Raw genomic sequence first — 23,938 nt, 5'->3', positions numbered from 1 at the left:
CATTTTCATCCAGTGCAAACATTCAGTCAAAGTGCTTCTCACTACTATCACCAGTTCAGAGTTACTTGCCCTTGATCTTCATCCCGTGTGCCTCAACAATTTAAACCAGAAGAGAGATCAGGGGCAAGTAACTCCAAAATGGTGAGCATAGCCTGAGGTGTGTTCCAGTTAGGGTTTTCACTCTGCATTAAGAGTATCAGAGATAATGAATAAAATCCACACTGTCTCATACAATATAGTACTTTTCCCAAGATGGCTGGCATGGCTGCCATGTTTAAAGTTCGATCAGAATTCTGCAGGCACATTTTAGTGACAGTCCATGAGCTTCAGAAACCCTGATGTTTCAAGACAGATGTAAATATTTTCAACAGAACCACAAACAGATGGATGAAAAGAAACCTGAAAATTCATGAGACATAGAAGTCAGTGATGCTCCACAATTCCTGAGAACTAAGATTCTTCATGCACACAGCCATCCAATGACAACTCACCCTCGTCCTTCAAGAAGTTCCTCTCCTGTACAAATCCTCGGAATGGAGCGACTCCAGTTCCTGGTCCGATCATGATGACAGGCGTGCTGGGCTTGAAGGGGAGTCGGAATTGGGACTTCCGGACATAGACGGGGACAGTGGGTTTGAGGGACTCAGTGGGGTGCTTCTGAGCCAGCCAGCTTGTTGCCACGCCCTTTGTCAAGCGCCCTGCCCTGGTGGTGTAGTCTACTAGTACAGCAGTGATGTGTATACTCTGTGGGTGAACCTGGGACAGACAGATGATAGGTATATACTTGGCCATGGTAAAATAGTAAAGGAAGCCATCAAGCACTACCTGAAGACTGGAAGACTGCATGTAACACATGATCAAAATATGTGACTACTAAATTCTGTCTTCTCACTTTAGGAGGTAACAACTGAATTTGCTTCTCTCGTTGAGCAAGATGAAGGTGATTCAAAGCCTTCCTGCCTTACCTTCAATGACCTGACTCCCCTCCATTAAATTTTCATTTTAAAAGGATAAAACAGACTTTTCAATTTTAATTTTCCATCATACTGGTTCCTGGATAAATGTCAGACTTCTTGCCTAATCAAAGATTTTCAAGAGTGGCAATTACTGGACATGATCTGATGTACAATTGTCTCTGTTCACCCAGCAGTGAATGGGTACCCGGTGGGATAAGATGGCCATATGACTGTTAACCTTCCAGTGCCTCATAGGGTTAACCAGGGTAATAATATCTGTGCTATGCGCATAATTTGTCTGTAGTGAAAGCATCTTTGAGGTGGATGTTAGACGCTCTACATGTATTATATTGTATGTATGTTGGTCTGTTCAGCTTCCTGTACTCGGAAAAGAGGCAGCTGAGATGGTCATTTGTATATTTTGATTGCTTCTTTAAGGCCACACTATCCAAATATATCACACTTCAAGACTGCCGACTTCGTTTATGTTAGGGCGCGCAAGGACACTCTGTAAAATGTGTGTGTAAACATGCTGACAGGTGCTCAGCCATCCGTATATATGAGAATAAAATCCATATAATTTAGCGTTTTGTACATGAAAATGACCCTCCGGTTACGGAAACTGGATTTCCGGATAAGTGAGTAATTTTACAACATTGTGAATTCGTTTTGAGGAATTTTCGTTCGGAAGGCGAGTTTTCCGGATATCTGAGGTTCGGATAAACGGGGCACAGCTGTACATGTAATAGCTGTTGATGACTTAGTCAATTTTGAATATAGATAACGTTACTGATAGGACAATGGGGAAATATTTGGTCAGAGTAACCTCAAGTTTGTGTGTACAGATTTCTGGATTTAGTTGCAGTCATGAAAGAAATCACAAGACTGGCCTGTACAGAATCCATGTGAGTGAGTGAGTTTCAGCAATATTCCAGCAATATCACGACAAGGGGCAACAGAAATGGGCTCCACACATTGTAACCGTCTGGGGAATCAAACCCGGGTCTTCAGCGTGACAAGCAAACACTTTACCAATGAGGCTACCCCACCATCCCTGACATTCTAAGTGTGACATTTAGTGTGACGTCACTTCCTTGTCAAAGACTGATCATGGTCACGCTTGAAGTTACCATAGTGAAAGTCCAGTCATGTGACAATAACAGTTCCTAAATCACATCCACCCACAGCTACGTTTTCTTCCTCACAGACTGCACGTGCTTTTTACCTTTGGTGAAGATGAGATGGAGTAGAAACGGGATTGTAACCGTGGCAACAGTTCACATATGTGGTCTATGGGAGGCTTGAGGGACGGTAGATCTTCCAAGATGGCCAATATAGACCGATGGTCCTTCTGGACCCAGTCGCTGTAGAGTGCCTGGAACAAGAACAAGGAAATGTAGAATCCACTTGTTGACCTTGGTCGTCACATTGGTGCCTACTGGGGTTCTTGGTAGTATTTCAGGGATAAATTGTATCAAAATGAGGGACCACAGTTTAAACAGTGCCAACAGCAAGTAAAAAATATTCCTTTTGAATTGAAACTTAGTGATTGAAGTAAGTAAATTTGACACAGAATGTCTGAATATACTTTACATCAGAACATAAGCATCAGATAGATCTCAATACATGCTTTATTTAACAGACTTCAGGGATGGCAATTTTCCGCATATCTGCGGATTTCCACCAATTTTCCTCAAATTGATCAATTGAAACCCCTCATTTGATGACACAATATTAAATTTTCAAAACTTTATGTAAAAACTTTCATGTGAAAACATAGTCATGAAAAACAAGGCAGTCATTTTCCAAAATTTTCTAAGCAGACAACTCTTACCTATCCTTTGAAAAAGGGCATTATTTAACCATACAAATCAGTACAACACGATACAAGCACATCCACTGCTTCATTATTACCTTGCCTTCTGATGTAGGTGCTAACATCTTCTGCAAGAATTCCTTATCTTTCTCATCTTCTGCGTATTCGGAGAGCTCACGAAGGACGTGAGTGCGAGGGGGGCTGATGATATCCAGGTAGTGGGACAAGGCAGTACGGTACGTGCAGGGGCAGGGGAAGGGGTGCTTCTTACTCGCCTCCTCTGAAACACACAAGTAAGTTGGGGTAATGCACTCTCCTACCCATTCGTCACATCTTGCAATGTCCATTCAATATAATGTACAGATTTCTTTACTCTTTTATTTTTGATTAGTCTACACACCTAACTAAACATCTTTAATAGAATGGTTTAGTTTCACTGAGAAAATATCCAAAAAACATGTAACACTATTTCGATTTGCGTAGCGATCCTTTGTTTACATAGGTTGTACGGCTCCACGTGCAGTCATCGAAGCTGACGGAGAGCAAACGATGCAGCCAGTTTGATATTTAAATATGTACTGTCATAGACCTAACTGTCGCAGTTGTGGAAGAATATATATGTAACAATGTAAAACATTATGAAGAGAGCGCAGAAAAGCTTTCGTGAGTCCAGTCTCTTCTTATTATGAATATGCGCGTTTGATTACAAACAAGAGAAAAGTCCAGTCACATGATATGCAAATTAGCCTGTGGCAGTGATGTTATATTAAGTCATCGTTGTGCCGGAGTGTGGGGGTAATGGTCATAGAAGGAGACGTACAGAAAGCGTACACTCAGCAGTACTGCAATGAAATGATAGGGTTCTGTATGTATTTAAATCTGGACCATATTGTCTAATGATTGACATCACGAACATCAGTCTACACTATTGGGTTGCTATGGTAATATATACCATGTTGCTGAACCTGACAATCTGATCCCATCAGCAACATCTTACAACAAGTATGGCTTCTGAAGATGAATCTCCACCATGTAGTGAGAGAGAGATAGCTTGACCAGCCTTGAACTGTATCTCAGTCATACATGGGCTGGATATGGGAAGACAGACTGCAGTACTTCACCACCATAGCAAAACCCAACCAACAGCATAAGCATCGATCTATACAACTGGGATACGATGACAGAGCTCCAGATAAGATTTAGCTCATGTGGGTACTGTACCCACTGTATTTTTTTGGTGTGGTTATTATGAATGTTGAGTGGGTATTTCATTTTCCGTTACCCACTGCTTTCAAATATGTGCGTAATTCAGTCATTTTACTAAGCAGGTATGTTCTGCCTTATGTCATACCTAATCAAAACCAAGTTAAATATAATGGAACTGATTTCATAAAAAATCACTCATCCTATACTGACAGTACAACACTAGTCCTATACTAACAGACAACACTTGTCCTATACTAACAGTACAACTTGATAGCAATCGATGTCTTTGTCATTACGCAAGCGATGTTTATAAATATATTCCATAGGCATTTGTTTTAAACTTTTTGCGTATCTAACATTTTAAATGCGTAATTGGTACGCAACAATTATTTTTCAATGCGTAATTGGAAATTTTCTATGCATATTTTACCCGGATACGCAGCTTATCTGGGCCTCTGCAATGACATATGTCAACCAAGTCTGATCACCCGATCCCGTTAGTCGCCTCTTAATACAAGCATGGGTTACTGAAGACCAATTCTAACCCAGATCTTCACTGGTCCAATGCAAGGAAACCCGACCAGGATGTGTACTGAAGCACGATGGCGTGAGACATCAGAGATTGGTCTCTCTTACAAATACCACAACCATGCTATATCGTTGCAGTCTGATACAAGCGTTACCTTACCATCAACATTTGTGAGAGTGAAGACTTGATCCAAATCAACATTCAACCTCTTGCCGATAGCTTCCACCAGTTGAGGGTCATTGATTGGATACACGGCAACGTGGTCTCCAGCCTCGTACCTACAAGGAAGATGGTGGACATTGCACACTGCTCTACTGAACAAGGGAGACTACTCTCAATCATTTTGGGGAAAGGGAGAATTTGTTTGCTTGACATTCACACAGCATAGTTTAAGTTAGGTTCTGCTTACACAGAATCTGGTCGAACAAATATTTTTAAACAAGTGAGTAGGCATTAAACAATATTTTGGTTTACTTCAATTGTCTTTTGTATTTACAAAGGTTGCCCCTTTAAGATGTATATTAGCCTTTAACAAACCTTCATGTGACCTCTCCCTGTCATGTCAAAACTTCCACATGTATAATTTCCAGTAAATGAAGTGAGTGAGGCTTAACACCACTTTTAGCAATATTCCAGCAATATCACATCGGGAAATACCAGAAATGGGTTTCACACATTATGCCCATGTGGGGAATCGAACACGGGTCTTCGGCATGACGAACGACGCCTTAACCACTAGGCTACCCCACGCCCCTCTAGTAAATAGAATATTAACTGCATGTGATATCTCCGTATTAAGATTAGCCAAGTATACAAGCCTTACAGCAGACAAAATATATGATAAGAAAAGTATCAAATTGATGTGATCATTACACAGGAATCACACCAGTTTTTGCCACAATGTCTGATTTGAATTTGTACATTACAGTCAGTTAGACTATGTGGGTACTAAAGCTGAAAAGGCCACACTGGTTGTGATACTACTGCTTCAATTTCAACTTAACTTTGATTTTTGCTGTTATTTTCAAATGAAGGATGGTGCAAAAGAAGTGGTTGTGGTCATTAAGTTTGCATGTTGTGGTGGTGTGTGGTCTTGTGCATAGAGCACTGGTCACAAATCAGGGGAAGTTAAGCAATGCTGGTCACGGGGAGTCCTTAGATGGGTGACCGTGTTTGGCAGCTTGACTCCTGAGAGTTTTTAGGACATCATTCCTGCCCCTCAACAAAGCACAAATGTGGTCTCACCTTAGGCAAGTGAGTCAAACTTGCCTCTGTTCACCCAGCAGAAAATGGGTACCCGGTGGGATAAGTAATATGATTATTAACCTTCTAGCGCGCCTCACAGGCCGCTTGGGTTATCCAGGGTAATAATGTCGACATGTTGTATGCACTTAGAGCATATTCAGCGCTATACAAGTGGCCAATTATTATTATTATTGTGGAGGTCCAGATATATCCCTCTATGGGTGTGTGTTCAGTGCTATATAAGTGGCCAAATTATTACTTTGTTGTCTAAACTAAAATTAAGCCTGACCTGATCCTGGATCCAGTGATGTCAATTTCAATGTGCATACAAGACCGTCCTCCGCCCTTGTGGAGCTCCCGGTTGACTGTGATTGGGGCTAGGAATGGATTCTTGGCATCAAAAGGCCTGGAACAAACACAATCTCAAACTTAAACTGTATCATGGAAGGGGAATAACTCTTGCATCTTGAAGATAGTCAATGCAGACAGACATCTGCCAGTGTTCAAATTAGTCTAGATATAGAACAGTTAAGTTGCAGTGGAAATAGGAACAGTATGATTTTACAATTGAGTGAGCGAGTGAGTTTGGTTTTTTACGTCGCTTTTAGCAATATTTCAGCAATATCACGGCGGGGGACACCAGAAATGAGCTTCACACAATGTACCCATGTGGGGATTCGAAGCCGGGTCTTCGGCGTGACGAGCAAACGCTTTAACCACTAGGCTACCCCACCGCCCCGATTTTACAATTGACTGACTGATGGTGCTATTACTGATCTTAATGGTTGGTTGGTGGATTGTTTTGTTATTTAACACCTGCACCCAGCAATATTCCAGCTGTATGGAGGAGGTCTGTAAATAATCGAGTCTGGACTAGATAATCCGGTGATCAAAAGCATGAGCATCGATATAGGCAATTGGGATACGTTGACATGTGTCAACCAAGTCGGCAAGCCTGACCACCCATGGTTACTGAACAACAAGCATAGGTTACTGAAGATCAATTCTAACCCGGACCTTGTCGGGTCTCTTGTATCTGGAAGATAGACAGAGCAAAACAGCCATCTGCCAGAGTGTTCACTATTCTACAATTCGATTGGCTGATGGTGCTAATACTGATTTTAACAATAATTCTGAATTAAATGAGGGAAGAAAACCCAAGATTGACACTTACGGTTTCTGCAGATTAAAGGAATTCAGTCTGGTAATTTCTCCCGTGAAGATCTTCTCTTTAGGCAGATCTTCATGTTCCTTCAATGCGTACTGACGAATACTGTGAAACACAACAAATATCATCATATTAACATGAATTATCGGTGGTTTTGATTATACAGTATAATGAAGTTAACACAACACATATGAAGATTTAGCAAGGTAAAGACAGTGAATCAGGTGAATGAGGACTTTATTGCTTATTTTTGTTTAACACCGCACTCAGCAGTATTCCAGCTATATGGCGGCGGTCTGTAAATAATCAAGCCTGGACTAGACAATCCAGTGATCAACATCATCAGCATCGATCTACACAATTGGGACCAAAAGACATGTGTCAACCAAGTCAGCAAGCATGACCACCCAATCCTGTTAGTCACCTCTTACAACAAGTATGGGTTACTGAAGACCGATTCTAACCAGGACATTAGGCTCCAGAGTGTTGTGAGTGTTTAGGGGTGCTTTCCTACTAAGTCTAAATGACATCAGACCTTCTTCAGCAGGAATAATTGCCATGCAATCCTCATTCTCACTCTCATCGGAGCTATACATGTGTCACTCAATCCTCATTCTCACTCACCTCGGAGCTATACATGTGTCACTCAATCCTCATTCTCACTCACCTCGGAGCTATACATGTCACTCAATCCTCATTCTCACTCACCTCGGAGCTAAACATGTGTCACACAATCCTCATTCTCACTCATCTCGGAGCTATACATGTGTCACTCAATCCTCATTCTCACTCACCTCGGAGCTATACATGTCACTCAATCCTCATTCTCACTCACCTCGGAGCTATACATGTGTCACTCAATCCTCATTCTCACTCACCTCGGAGCTATACATGTCACTCAATCCTCATTCTCACTCACCTCGGAGCTAAACATGTGTCACTCAATCCTCATTCTCACTCACCTCGGAGCTATACATGTGTCACACAATCCTCATTCTCACCTCGGAGCTATACATGTGTCACTCAATCCTCATTCTCACTCACCTCGGAGCTATACATGTGTCACTCAATCCTCATTCTCACTCACCTCGGAGCTATACATGTGTCACTCAATCCTCATTCTCACTCACCTCGGAGCTATACATGTGTCACACAATCCTCATTCTCACTCACCTCGGAGCTATACATGTGTCACTCAATCCTCATTCTCACTCACCTCGGAGCTATACATGTGTCACTCAATCCTCATTCTCACTCACCTCGGAGCTATACATGTGTCACTCAATCCTCATTCTCACTCACCTCGGAGCTATACATGTGTCACTCAATCCTCATTCTCACTCACCTCGGAGCTATACATGTGTCACTCAATCCTCATTCTCACTCACCTCGGAGCTATACATGTGTCACTCAATCCTCATTCTCACTCACCTCGGAGCTATACATGTGTCACACAATCCTCATTCTCACCTCGGAGCTATACATGTGTCACTCAATCCTCATTCTCACTCACCTCGGAGCTATACATGTGTCACACAATCCTCATTCTCACTCACCTCGGAGCTATACATGTGTCACTCAATCCTCATTCTCTTTTATTCACCTCGGAGCTATACATGTGTCACACAATCCTCATTCTCACTCACCTAGGAGCTATACATGTGTCACTCAATCCTCATTCTCACTCACCTCGGAGCTATACATGTGTCACTCAATCCTCATTCTCACTCACCTCGGAGCTATACATGTGTCACTCAATCCTCATTCTCACTCACCTAGGAGCTATACATGTGTCACACAATCCTCATTCTCACTCACCTCGGAGCTATACATGTGTCACACAATCCTCATTCTCACTCACCTAGGAGCTATACATGTGTCACTCAATCCTCATTCTCACTCACCTCGGAGCTATACATGTGTCAGTCAATCCTCATTCTCACTCACCTAGGAGCTATATATGTGTCATCCAATCATCATTCTCACTCACCTAGGAGCTATACATGTGTCACTCAATCCTCATTCTCACTCACCTCGGAGCTATACATGTGTCACTCAATCCTCATTCTCACTCACCTCGGAGCTATACATGTGTCACTCAATCCTCATTCTCACCACAGCTCAAAGCTGACCAAGGTTCACATATTCAAAGTCTGGTCCATATTCAACCACCATTGAGTCCACACAATTCCCATTTCACATTCAATGACAAATCAAGCAACTACCTTATGTTCTCTTTAAGAAAACCGTCAAACTGCAGAAATGGGCTTGTCAAACTGCAACAATGAGTTTAGAATCAAGTTATACCACCAGTTTTATAAATGTTTACTTCCAACGAACCTGACATCGTCTCCTGTAGGCTGCACACCGAAGTGTTCACACACAGCTGGCCAAAACTTCTCCCGCCATGTTACAAAGTCTTCCTCAATGCTGTCAACAAGAAGTCAACTGTATAAAGCTTTTGACCAGACACATACAATAATATACACAAATAATTAAGATTGGTAATTTGGGGGACAAAGAGACTTTTTGTCTGAATAATTTAAAGAAAACATATCTATTGTTCAGTTGTGTTGTTGGTTTGTTGTTAAACACCGCACTCGGCAATATTCCAGCTATATGGCAAAGGTTTGTATATAATCGAGTCTGGACCAGACAATCCAGTGATTAACAGCATGAGCATCGATCTACACAACCGGGATATCATAACATGTGTCAACCAAGTCAGCGAGCCTGACCACCTGATCCCATTAGTTGCCTCTTACAACAAGCATGGGATGCTGAAGACCAATTCTAACCCGGATCTTCAGTGTCAATGGTTGATTTCACTTTTATGAAGATTAATGTATCAGCAAAATTAGGCCTATCAAATGAATCACTGTGTGTCTGCGTGTCTGTATATGAGTCTATGTGTCTGTGAGTACCCACACAGTAACATTCCTGCAAACTCACAGCAGCAAGTACATTATCAAGTCTTGTTAAGGTTGGTTTTTTTTGTCGCTTTTACACCACACTCAGCAATATTCCAGCTATATGGCGGCGGTCTGTAAATTAACCAGACAATCCAGTGATCAACATTATGAGCATTGTTCCACAAGATATACATGTGATTGATACTGTTGGCGGCATTACATGCCATCAGTGTGATGACGTACAATCAACCAAGCCACTGAGTCTAGCCACCCAATCCACTAAGTCACTTTTCGCCAGTATAGGTTGTGGGACCAGAGACCCCATGTGGTCTGAACTCCCTCCATGAGCACCTTACTTGTTACTATAGAAGTTGTTATCCATAAAGTTTGTCTATATTGTACTTCCCAGCATCTAAAACACCACTCAAAGAAGCAACTTACTTGGCATCATCATCCCCCCTCTCCATGTTCGAAGATCCGGATCCCCCCGAGTTCCTCCAGTCGGGTGTCCACATAGCGCCCCATGGCATTGTAGTGCTCATACGTCTTGTTCCCCAGAGCAAACACCTGAAACATAGAAAGTAACATCACTGACTGGGACAGTTTACTGTGGACATAATTATTGCAACACTATCATTCATTAGAAGTGCTAACACTGACTGACTGACTTTTTTTACGCCGCTTTTAGCAATATTCCAGTAACATCACGGCGGGGGACACCAGCAATGGGCTTCACACATTGTACCTATGTGGGGATTCGAACCCGGGGTCTTTGGCGTAACGAGCCAACACTTTAACCACAAGGCTACCCCACCGACCCAGAACTGCTAATAAAATGGCCGCATAAACCGCATCCCTGTGCTGCTCTGTATATGTAGGGATGAAATAGTACACTCTTACCTCGGTACGGTACATATTGCAGTACAAGGCCTTTGATTCAGTATATGAGATATAAGAAATTAATCAATTCTGTTGAGCAGTTTTTGTGGAGAAGTGGATAGACTTAATCCCCTATTTCACTATCATCAGAGAGAAATTTAACAACATTTATCTAAGTTCAAATGTCTCTAAACATACAAAAAACTATAAAATACAAAAACAAAATATGAGATGCACACCTTTAGAGTCTCTATAAAAGACCTATGTAAGCTAAATGAGTTTTGTGCAGTGTTTTTTGAGGAGAAGTGGATAAAGTACACCCTCTGTTGTATGGGACGAACAGGCTGAATAGAACCAAATTCAACTAAGTTCAAACATCTGTAAAAGTGACAAAATTAAGAAATTGCATAAAAAAATTATGAAATGCACACCTTTAGAGTCCCTACGAAAGACATGTAGAAGTTCATTCAATTCTGTTGAGCAGTTTTTGTGGAGAAGTGGATAGACTTCATCCCCTATTACACTATCATCATAGAGAAATTCAGCAAAATGTACCTAAGTTCAAATGTCTCTAAACTTACAAAAACACAATAACATACAAAAAACAAAACATGAGATGCACACCATTAGAGTCCCAAGAAAGCCCATGTATAAGTTCATTGAATTCCACCGAGCGTTTTTTGTGGAGAAGTGGATAGAGTACATTCCCTGTTTCATACGGACAGACAGATGGGCAGACGGACGGACGGACACGGAGGGTAACCCTATATGCCCCCTGCCATATATAGCGGGGGCAAAAAAGAAAGAAAACTAACAACTAAACATTCATATGGATCAGAAGTATAGCTAAAAGCGATCGTACATTTCCTTGAGAATCTGACCTTGGTGCAGTTGACCTTGTATACTCACAGCGTATTTGATGCCCTGGAGCTCTGCATCACCACTCTGCAGCCAGTCATAGAACTCCTGTGCGTTGTCTGTGGGATCACCTTCGCCATAAGTTGCCATGCAGAATATGGCCATTGAGTTGTCGATCTCACCCAGTCTGGTCAAGTCTTCCTGAAAGTGTTTGGGTGCAAAACTGAATTCAACATTGCATATGTTTCTAATTATCTGTTTCACAATATGTTAGTTTAAAGTGTCTGAACTACTGAATACACCTGAATACTCAGTACAGATAACTTCTTTGAGTGGCATTGTTTAGAAGTTGGAGAGTACTATACAGACAAACTTTATGGATAAACATGAGCTCATCGTACGCAACAACCCCAATCATCAAATCAACAGGACAGAGTACACAATACTGGCAACCAACCAACCTGACTTCACCAAACGAAAATTAACCGAAGCCATCAGTAGACAGATGCTCAGTAGACAGTGGCAATGTTGGATCACTTGTATTGCTAGACTTGAGTGCAGCATTCGACACGATTGATCACAGCATCCTCCTCAAGCTTCTTGAACACCAAATGGGCATCACCGGTTTGGCATTGGGATGGTTTTCATCATATCTGACAGGACGCACTCAAAGAGTCTTGATAAAGCAGTCTTCATCCACAACAGCAGATCTCACATGTGGAGTTCCGCAGGGATCTGTTCTGGGGCCCATCCTCTTCCTCCTTTACATGACATCCTTGACCGACATTTCCGACAAGTATGACACTCCTCATCATTCGTTTGCTGACGATACTCAGCTGGTAGACTTTTTTGCTCTGGATCAGATTCAACATTCCCTAGAGAAGACAGCTATCTGCACGAAGTCCATCAAATCTTGGATGTCATCTATGATGCTCAAAATGAACGATGATAAGACTGAAGCTATGCTTGTCGGCAATAAACATCGTCTGAACAAAATCACGACTGAGAAAAGTCGATGCAGAAATTACTCTAGCTTCATCCGTGAAAGATCTTGGAGTGTTCATAGACCAGGACCTATCACTTGATGCTCAGATCAACCATCTTTCAAGAATCTGCTTCTTCCACCTGAGAGCTATCAGTAAAATTCTCATAATTTAACAACAGATGCAGCCCATACTCTCGTCAGGTCCCTCGTTCTATCTAGACTAGACTATTCAAACAGCATTCTGTTTGGACTCAGCTCTGCACACTTGACAAAACTCCAGAAAGTCCAAAACGTTGCAGCCCGCATTGTATCCCTAACATCTAAAAGATCTCACATAACCCCTGTCCTAAAGTCTCTTCACTGGTTGCCCATCCAAGCCAGAATCGAATTCAAGATCTTGACCATTGTGTTCCAATGTCTACATGACCTAGCGCCTCAGTACCTCTCTGAACTCATCTCAGTGTACACACCGCCGCGACAGCTGAGATCACACCAACAGTTCCTCCTAACAACACCCCCCTGTCAATCTCAAGAACTATGGTCACAGATCATTCAGCTATGCTGCTCCTTCACTGTGGAACAGTCTTCCCATGACCATCAAAACAGCAAAATCTCTTGACTTATTCAAATCTTCATTGAAGACCCATCTTTTCAGGAAATATTACGAATGACTTGTACAATTGCTGCAGTTTTTTAGCTGTACACACGGGGCGCCATGAGCATACACTAGTGTGTGGAAACAGCGCCATACAAATGGACATTATTATTATTATTATATTATCCACATCAAACGACACCGACCCCTGATCAATAGAGACCAAGGTTACTTCATCCCCTCTGTGTACGATGAGCTCATCAACCAACCTTAACTGGTTGTATTACTTGTACAAACACCCGTAAACCCCATTGGCTTCTACATGTATCATTTGTCACTGGCTTCTACATATAATCCCTTGTCATCACATTGTTACTGTACATCCCATTTCACGTCCTTGGTTGTTTTAGTTAATCATTTACTCTATATATAGTCCCCTGTTATCTACCTTACTCATACTTGCTTGACAATGATACAAGAATCTGTATCGAAACGTTGCATCTACCGAATAAAGGAATTGTTTATCCATAAAGTTTGTCTATATACTAAGTGCAGCTGTTGGGGAAAATATTGTCAGCACAGGTATATCTGTATACAGATAAACTGCAGGTACCTGAACAGCACATTACCCAATTTATTACCCATATGGTGAAGCATAAACAGTGTCGTATATATCACTGTGCACATATTACTTTTGCTTAGCAGCCCTTGTGTCTGTATTTCTTCGTCTGTGACATCATTAAACAATTGAACGTGACGTCAATGAACTGGGCAGTCAGTCACACTTGCTTACCGTGTTTTACTACACAAATGTACATGAATAAAATAGATAATAAAGAAACTATTACACAGGGTAGGTGAGGTGAGGTGAAATTGGGTTTTACGTCGTGCTTGAGAATATTTCGCTCATATGACGACGTGCATGCGTGTGTATGTGTATGTGCGGCTGCTTGTACTAGCCCAGACTGAAGCTGGTTTTATAGTGCTAGCCCACTGAGATACCCTGCCACAGTGAAGCATGAATACCCCACTCAGACACATTATACTGACTCCGAGCCGACCAGTCCTTGTTGTACCAATTAATGCCGAGCGCCAGGCAGGGACCAACAAGTACCATATTTTAACGTCTTTTGGTATGACGTGGTCAGGGATGGAACCCGCGACCTTATGCTCTCCGGGCGGACGCTCTAACCACTACACCACGGAGGCGGTCACACGGGGTAGGGATCAAATGTGTCTTTACAATCTTTATTTATTGACCAAATGCCGGCATCATGTACGCATGAACTCTACTACAGTGAATAATGAAAACAGTGCTATATTTGGCTATTATAACTAAGATATGTATCAAAGTCACATAATTATGAGCATTTAATATACGACATGCTCTTGTCATTTCAAGTACAGATGTACACTGGAAGTGTTCAGAAATAAGACTTTTAGGAGGTTGCTGCTATCAACCAGTTTGTGTTAAACCCACATCAACTGTCTGGTCGTACACTCAGAGTATTATGCAATAAGAGTTTCTTGTGACCATATTATGAAAATGCCATCTTGAATTGCCTTCAGGCTCGGTTATAGCATAAATTTGAATCTGAATATTGTATTAATGTTATACAATACATATTTCATAAATACACTGAAAAAGAAAGAAGAAACAGTCTAAGAGAGGTTACGTACCATCTCGCACTCCTCTGGGTCTGCTACCATGCCCTTCATCCCGTACCGACTAGCATCCTTGGCCAGGCGGTTGGCAAACTCCTCACCCGTGCCAGTTTGAGAGCCGTAAAATACCACCACATTTCGGTTCTGAAACATGATAACGAATCTAAGACCAAGTCTCATTTCTAACATAAGACCAGACCAATCTTATTTCTTGTTTTACGGATCCGCCTGTCATATTTTTTCAAGAATAAGAAAAAAAATAAAAAATTATTTTCCCCGCTCAAAAAATAAAATACTCATGTTTTTTAGATTGTTTTTTGCCCCATATACACTTCATAAATTGCCCAAAGTAAAATACTTTGACTATTTAGAAGGAACAATACTTTGACTGGTGATTAGGTTTTCTAAGGACAAAAATCCATAAAACAAGAAATAAAATTGGTCTGGTCTAAGTTAAAAGTTTCTTCACGGGTAGAACATTTAGTTTTGAATGAGTGAGTTTTAGTATTTAGTTACTTTTAGCAATATACCAGCAACATCACAGCAGGGAACACCAGAAATGGGCTTTACACATTGTACCCATGTGGGGAATCGAACCTAGGTGTTCAACGCAAACAATTTAACTGTTAGGCTACCCCATCACCCCTTGAAGAATCTAGTTTCTATTCTCAATAGCATTATCTATGGTTTTAATGTTTTTAAGCCCATTTCTCATCACCGCTGAATACATTGATCTGCAATGCAGGGTATAAATAATCCACATAGTAAACTATGGTTATAATTAACTCAAAGGGACCACTAATTGAAATTTGTTACAACGGTAGTACATTATCATGGTTTAACACATTTTGACAGAAATGTGTCATTATATTCATCAGTTTGTTTAAGCACGTTTGTTATTGACATAGCATACTGTAATATGTTTAAGTTATACAAATAGGTGGTGTATAACTCAAGAAAGTCAAATGAGCTTAACACTATTCAAATGTCACAGGGGCGGTGGGGTAGCCTAATGGTTAAAGCGTTGGCTCATCACGCCGAAGACCCGGGTTTGAATCCCCACATGGGTACAATGTGTGAAGCCCATTTCTGGTTCCCCCTGCTGTGATGTTGCTGGAATATTGCTAAAAGTGGCGTAAAACCAAACTCAGTCAGTCAGTCAAATGTCACAACACGATGAGGTCACAATACAATTGTAATGCATCCCGAAAATATCCCGTGATACAATTTGTATCCTGATACAGTAGTGTTTATTCTCTAGCTTTTTGTGGGTGAACCAGGATTAAATTTGACATCACAAAGGTGGCTACTGTAGGTGGCAACACATACCTAAGTTCAGTACACCACAATATGCCATGCAGTATTGTTTGGTGACCGTACAATGGCCTGACACCTAGGGGAAACAGTGCACGAGTAATAATAGAGTATTCCTCTCCAAAATGAGGTCATGATTTCATTCCGGTTCAGGGACAATCTACAACCATAATGTGATCTGATCCGATACCTTCTTCATGGTCTGATATGTATCATGACACTGCATATGTCTTCTTTTTCATAGACAAATGACCAAATACCTACACTGACAATTTATAGTTGGCAGGCTCTTTCAGTGAGTGAGTTTTGTGTTACAATGCTTTCAGAAATATTCCCGCAATATCATGGCAGGATAGGGCTGCGCAATATAACCGGTTTACCGGTATTTACCGGTTCAGACATGAAAACGATACGTATTACGATATGCTGAACGAAAACCGGTATTTTGACTTGCATTCGGAAAACTTCGTAATACTCGGAAATCTTTGGATATGTCCTTGTTTCATTTGTGCCAAATATTATTCATATTTATATTTTATCATGATTAAAAGTTGTTATTAAATTTTAATCAAGCATTGTGAATTTGTTGTGTTTTTGCTCTATAAATCAAGAATTAACTCAATTATAAGTAGTTTTTTGTTTAAAAATACTTCATGCAATATATTGCAATACATATCGCAATACATGCTTTCGCATCGCAATATATCGCAATATGAAAATTCTCTGCAATACCCACCCCTATGGCAGGGGACATCAGAAATGAGCTTCTCACATTGTACTAAAGTGGAGAATAGAACCTGTGTCTTCAGCGTGACAAGCGAACGCTTTAACCACTAGGCTACCTCACTATCCGCACAGGTCTTTTAAGCATGACATCTTGCCATTGTCTTCCATACAGTAAGACAAACTAAATCATATCATAATTAGATACAGCCTTGTCATTTAGCCAATGAAACTGTTTGACTTAGCTGAGGCACTGAAAAGGAGGTAACTTATACAAACAAAGTTGGTTTGAAAATGATTAAAGACCACATGAAACTAATGTTTTGCACTGGCGGAGCCCCTGAATAAAGATATTTGTATCAAGCCTGTTGCACAACAAACAGGCTATTGTCCTCCATAAACTGATACTTAATCACAGAGATTACACTACAAACAGGCTATTGTTCCTCCACAAACTGATACCTAATCATAGAGATAACACAACAAAAAGGCTATTGTTCCTCCACAAACTGATACTTAATCATAGAGATAACACAACAAACAGGCTATTGTTCCTCCATAAACTGATACTTAATCACAGAGATTACACTACAAACAGGCTATTGTTCCTCCACAAACTGATACCTAATCATAGAGATAACACAACAAAAAGGCTATTGTTCCTCCACAAACTGATACTTAATCATAGAGATAACACAACAAACAGGCTATTGTTCCTCCACAAACTGATACCTAATCATAGAGATAACACACAAAAAAGGCTATTGTTCCTCAACAAATTGATACTTAATCATAGATATAACACAACAAACAGGCTATTGTTCCTCCACAAACTGATACCTAATCATAGAGATAACACAACAAACAGGCTATTGTTCCTCCACAAACTGATACTTAATCATAGAGATAACACAACAAACAGGCTATTGTTCCTCCACAAACTGATACTTAATCATAGAGATAACACAACAAAAAGGCTATTGTTCCTCCACAAACTGATACTTAATCATAGAGATAACACAACAAACAGGCTATTGTTCCTCCACAAACTGATACTTACTCATAGAGATAACACAACAAACAGGCTATTGTTCCTCGAAAACTGATACTTAATCATAGAGATAACACAAAAAAAAGGCTATTGTTCCTCAACAAACTGATACTTAATCATGGATATAACACAACAAACAGGCTATTGTTCCTCCACAAACTGATACTTAATCATAGAGATAACACAACAAACAGACTATTGTTCCTCCACAAATTGATACTTAATCATAGAGATTACACAACAAACAGGCTATATTTATTCACTGGTGATGGTGGAGCACAGCAAACAAAAGTAGGAAGTATTGATGTCAGGCCAGTAGACGAAGAGTTCCATGTAAATATAGTCTTACATTTTACAAGAGCTTCTTTGTACAGTACAGTCAAACACTGTTGAGTCAAGGCTGAAGGGACCTATGTAAATACATGCTATTCGAGGTTTGAAACAACCCCAAAACGATGAAATACAAAAGTATGCTCTGTGACTAAGCTTTTGCTTCAGACAACTATGAATTTGACAAAAAGGTGTTTCGATAATTCTTTCTTGTGTTGATCTAAATACTTGGATGTTTGTATTAGCTTGACATCTCTAACTGAGCTTCCTTTCTGTCAAATCAGTCATTTTCCCAATGTCAATGAATCCATACATCATATTTGCTATCACAGCGATACATTATTAACACAGCTGGCAGCTTAGTGAACAATAATACCAGCTAACCTAGTGAACAATAATACCAGCTAACCTAGTGAACAATAATGCCAGCTAACCATCTGCTGTACTGGCCGGTTCTAGCATGATATACACAATGCATGGTCTTGACAATGCATTTACATCACTATACAATGGTAAACTGTGATATATAGATTGCATGTTACATGAGACATTCTACAAATTCAGGGGGCGGTGGGGTAGCCTAGTGGTTAAAGTGTTTGCTCATCAAGCCCATTTCTGATGTCCCCCCGACATGATATTGCTGGAACCAGAAGTAAAACCATACTTACTCACTCACTACAAATTCACACTTCAGATGATCTCCCTCAAAAGGTTTTCAAACACAAAAGAAAGGCATCCGGATGGATATTGTTAGTGAAGGGGGTCTACACACCAGGTTCATTCCAGAACAAATTCAACTATGCTCTGTGTAAATGGGTCAATAAAACTATACACACATGTCAAGCTATATGTAAATAATCGAGTCTGGATCAGACAATCCAGTGATCAACAGCAAGAATGTCGATCTGCACAATTGGGAACCGATGACATGTGTCAACCAATTCAGCGAGTCTGACCACCCAATCCCGTTAATTGCCTCTTACGAGAAGCATGGGTTACTGACGATCAATATTCTAACCTGACCTTCATGGTTTATTATATCCCCAACAATATACAACAGAAATGTTGTTACTTGAAGGTGATCCTTCTTTTACAACATGTCTGAACTTCTGTGTGTGGCATTTAGAAGTTGGTGTGATGAACAACGAGGAGAGGTCTATGGATATACAACTTCTTTATTATCAATATGAGCGACGTTTCTGTGTAGCTACTAACACTTGCTTGATAACGGTGTTAGAAGCTACACCAAAACTTTGCTCATATTGATAATAAATAAAGTGTATATCCACAGAACTCTCCCTGTTGAACATGTCTGACATCTAGCAGTTTGGAAGTGATCCTTATTTTATTCCCAACAACATACAACCTGAGTCTGTACACACTGTATAACAAAAACTGACCTATTTTTTAACCCCATGCTTAAGTAGGACAGGACAACCACAGCTATCCAAGGCGAGATACCTAAACAAACAAGCTACAATCTCGCTTACATTACGTGGGTGTTCTCCAGCAAGTGCAAACCAAGGTTTATCATATGATTAGGACTTGTGTGATTTTATCATGTTGTATTTGCATTTTTTGAACCTTGTATTGGGAATTAAAGGCCAAAAACCTGAAACACTTTTTTATACGGCATATGGGAACTCAACCAAGTTAATTATTTGGTGATATGTCATGCTGACTTCAAAGTACAATCCTAATTTTAGTATTTGATGCACCTGAAACAAGTCACGTCATGAACAATGTCATAGTGTATTAACACTTCTGCCCATCCAAAGACCTATGAAGGTCCGGGTTAGAATTGATCTTCAGTAACCCATGCTTGTCGTAAGAGGCGGCTAACGGGATCGGGTCGTCAGACTCACTGCCATGGTTGATACATGTCACAATTGCGGAGATCGATGCTCATGATGTTGATCTCTGGATTGTCTTGTTCTGACTCGATCATTTATGCACCACCGCCATATAGCTGGAATATTGCTGAGAGCAATGTAAAACTAACCTCACTCACTCACTTCACATCCAAATGCATGTGACACGTTTTTTTTCCTACAGAATGAAACAATACCTCAGTTCAGATGACATAAGTTATTCAAGAGCTCATGAAACCAAGTCAAAAAATTGTGTCAATGGTGAAGCAAAATGTCATGCATTTGCATCAGTTGACCAAGCCATGTAAATGTTTACAATGAACAGAATGTCAAGCCACTTAATGACATGAAACAACTCAATGCGGCATTCATGTGTCTTCGGAAGCCTGAAGCAACACATTTTCTGTTTCAGGATTTACATGTGCATGTGTATCACAACCAAGTAGAATATCAGATTGATACCATGATCAGCGGATCCTGGTACTACTAAGGGAGACAAGTCTGCATTGTGATTTTTTGTGCTCTTGCTCACCAATTTTCAAACTATAAAAACAGCACATAGAAATCATTACTTACTGTATTTTTCATCTTGCTGATAAAGCTGGGATCTGGAGCATTTTTTGCTTGAGGCCTGAAAGAACAATATAGCATTGTCATAATCACATACCAAGTTATATAAACACAATGAGGCATTTTACACAATAACCTACACCCACCTGTCAATCATCTGACATGACTGACCAATCTGAAAATCCCCTATGGCATAGAAACCACCATTTTTTCAACAACTTCACACTTGTCGGGACTCTTTATGGATTCAGTATAGTCACTATGGTTTCATATATATTTTTCTTGCAATTGTGACAGTGACTCAAATTTTCAAGCAACCACAAAATAAGTGCTTCAGCCAGGATTTTTTTGAGTGTTGCCAATTGCCACCTTAACTACTAAAATGTGTGCCAATGCAGTTGAGACTTTTGCCATTCATGGTAACCATGGTATAGAAGACCTGTGGATTATATTAAGTGTTGCGCCAATGCAGTTGAGACTTTTGCCATTCATGGTAACCATGGTATAGAAGACCTGTGGATTATATTAAATGTTGCACCAATGCAGTTGAGACTTTTGCCATTCATGGTAACCATGGTATAGAAGACCTGTGGATTATATTAAGTGTTGTGCCAATGCAGTTGAGACTTTTGCCATTCATGGTAACCATGGTATAGAAGACCTGTGGATTATATTAAATGTTGCACCAATGCAGTTGAGACTTTTGCCATTCATGGTAACCATGGTATAGAAGACCTGTGGATTATATTAAATGTTGCACCAATGCAGTTGAGACTTTTGCCATTCATGGTAACCATGGTATAGAAGACCTGTGGATTATATTAAGTGTTGCGCCAATGCAGTTGAGACTTTTGCCATTCATGGTAACCATGGTATAGAAGACCTGTGGATTATATTAAATGTTGCACCAATGCAGTTGAGACTTTTGCCATTCATGGTAACCATGGTATAGAAGACCTGTGGATTATATTAAATGTTGCACCAATGCAGTTGAGACTTTTGCCATTCATGGTAACCATGGTATAGAAGACCTGTGGATTATATTAAATGTTGCGCCAATGCAGTTGAGACTTTTGCCATTCATGGTAACCATGGTATAGAAGACCTGTGGATTATATTAAATGTTGCACCAATGCAGTTGAGACTTTTGCCATTCATGGTAACCATGGTATAGAAGACCTGTGGATTATATTAAGTGTTGCGCCAATGCAGTTGAGACTTTTGCCATTCATGGTAACCATGGTATAGAAGACCTGTGGATTATATTAAATGTTGAGCCAATGGGTACACTCTAGCATTGGAAAAAAGTGACACTGCATATTTTTTACTGTCAATGGCACAATTGAGCTTGCCTGGCTGAAGCACTGCAAAATGAATGCGAGGGAAGAAAAAAATAAAAACATACAGCACCTCCTTCACCCCATTTCCTCAGAGCTGTTAAACTCAGAACCTTCATAATAACTATTATAATAACCATAACAATAACAGTGATAACCTGCCAGTTGGAACATATTACTTCCTGACTAATGGACCATGGTGACCATTCAAGACAACTTCTTAAGATCCCTCAGTCAGCAATCTACCCCACTCAGCCACCAAGGGTAGTCTAGATTACACACTTTGTGTACCCCTCCGGCACGTGTAATTTGGCACAGTTCCCATGCCCGAAAGTGTAATCCAAATATAACGGTTACATTTCACCACTTTCTAAAAGTCACTGTGTGTTCATAATCTTAATCTGCTCATGCTGTTGATCACTGGATTGTCTGGTCCAGACTCGATTATTTACAGACTGCTGCCATATAGCTGGAATATTGCTGAGTGTGGTCTAAAACTAAACTCACTCACTCACTCACTCACTCACTCATAATCTTAACCATGTTTCATATACATTGTACACCTGTGGTACATATTGCACGTCATAACAAAGTGGATGAAAATAACAATGTTATACCTTTTCAAATGAACACTGATTAGGATATCATTCAATATTAAGCCTAATGCTATATCTAGGATTAAGATTACAACCAAAAATATCAAAGACACCCCCGACAGTTGTCAACACTATTTTTGTCTTAAAAACAAGGAATTAGGATTATTCTGTAACCATAGTAACATCTCGTGTGATCGGAGAAATTAATATCAGTAACTAGAAACATGGGAAATGGAGACCGGGAAAAAGAATTTCATCCGAACTGGATCATATTCAAGTTTCGGACTCAGCATTACCTACACACATTTACACACACAACACTGTATACATGGTAAACTGTATATTATTAATATTGGACTGATAAAGAAATAAGGTGTGATTTGTGAGTTTCACATGCTCTGCACTGAATGGTGTATAAATGTAAATAGAACCACTAAAGAAATAAAGTAGGTCATTTAACCAGTGTTTGCCCAATGCATACAAATTTAGGAGTCATCATGACTCCTTGGTGTCATGGGCATGTTTTGGGGAGCCAACTTCAGTTGATGAACTTTCATCAAAACATCAACTGTGATTGTTTAATAAGGCCAGACCAATTTTAGTTCTTGTTTTACAGATTTTTTTCCCTCAGAAAACCTAAAGGCAGGAGGGGAAAAATATATAAAAATCACCAGTCAAAGTAATATTCCTTCTAAATACTAAATACTTTTGAGGTGTATATGGGGTAAAAAAACAATCTAAAAATTGTTTTGTGTAAGTTTACATTTTTGGCCAATAAAAACATTAGAATTTTATTTTTTCAGAGTAGAAATTTTTTAATTTGTTTTTCTTATTCTTGAAAAAAACCGACAGGCGGATCCGTAAAACAAGAAATAAAATTGGTCTGGCCTAGCGATGAAAAGCAAGGAAAGGCAGGTCAGGTCTTTAATCAGCACTGAGCACTTAACTGGCATAATTTAGTTTTAGAAGTTTAAATTATCTGAACTAAGGGCCCAGTAGCATTGTGTCAACAATAATGCAAGCTTCTAAATTAACTGCATATTGGAGATAATTTGTGCGTCAAATACGCATGTGTCATGGAACATACATGAAATAATCTGTTCGAGCTCCTCTTAAGCAAAAAATGCAGTGATCATGACGGTGGAAACGAGTGAGTGAGTGAGTGAGTGAGTGAGTGAGTGAGTGAGTGAGTGAGTGAGTGAGTGAGTGAGTGAGTGAGTGAGTGAGTGAGTGAGTTTAGTTTAGTTTTACACCGCTTTTAGCAATATCCCAGCAGGGGGACGCCAGAAATGGCCTTCACACATTGCACACATGTAGGGAATCGAACCCAGG

At 40.2% G+C, this 23,938-nt stretch overlaps 1 protein-coding gene and 1 long non-coding RNA gene across 2 annotated transcripts in view; one reads left to right on the top strand and one right to left on the bottom strand.

Annotated features, from left to right (window-relative positions):
* LOC124268695 (NADPH--cytochrome P450 reductase-like) overlaps positions 1-23,938 on the bottom strand; it is a 53,651-nt gene that overhangs the window by 2,460 nt on the left and 27,253 nt on the right. Inside the window, 12 exon segments of the mRNA XM_046703690.1 lie at positions 492-756; positions 2,182-2,331; positions 2,871-3,052; positions 4,667-4,785; positions 6,042-6,158; positions 6,927-7,025; positions 9,261-9,350; positions 10,274-10,290; positions 10,292-10,399; positions 11,621-11,770; positions 14,830-14,958; positions 20,680-20,734. Coding sequence (XP_046559646.1) covers positions 492-756; positions 2,182-2,331; positions 2,871-3,052; positions 4,667-4,785; positions 6,042-6,158; positions 6,927-7,025; positions 9,261-9,350; positions 10,274-10,290; positions 10,292-10,399; positions 11,621-11,770; positions 14,830-14,958; positions 20,680-20,734 — 1,481 coding nt within the window.
* On the top strand, positions 15-23,656 carry LOC124268707. Its single transcript, XR_006896334.1, has 3 exons — positions 15-25; positions 13,371-13,376; positions 23,573-23,656. It is a non-coding gene; the product is annotated as an uncharacterized LOC124268707 (long non-coding RNA).

Source organism: Haliotis rubra, unplaced genomic scaffold (genome assembly GCF_003918875.1).
Source record: "Haliotis rubra isolate DU_JTF1 unplaced genomic scaffold, ASM391887v1 Scf101, whole genome shotgun sequence".
Classification (NCBI taxonomy): domain Eukaryota; kingdom Metazoa; phylum Mollusca; class Gastropoda; order Lepetellida; family Haliotidae; genus Haliotis; species Haliotis rubra.
This window is presented reverse-complemented; position numbering and strand designations above follow the sequence as displayed.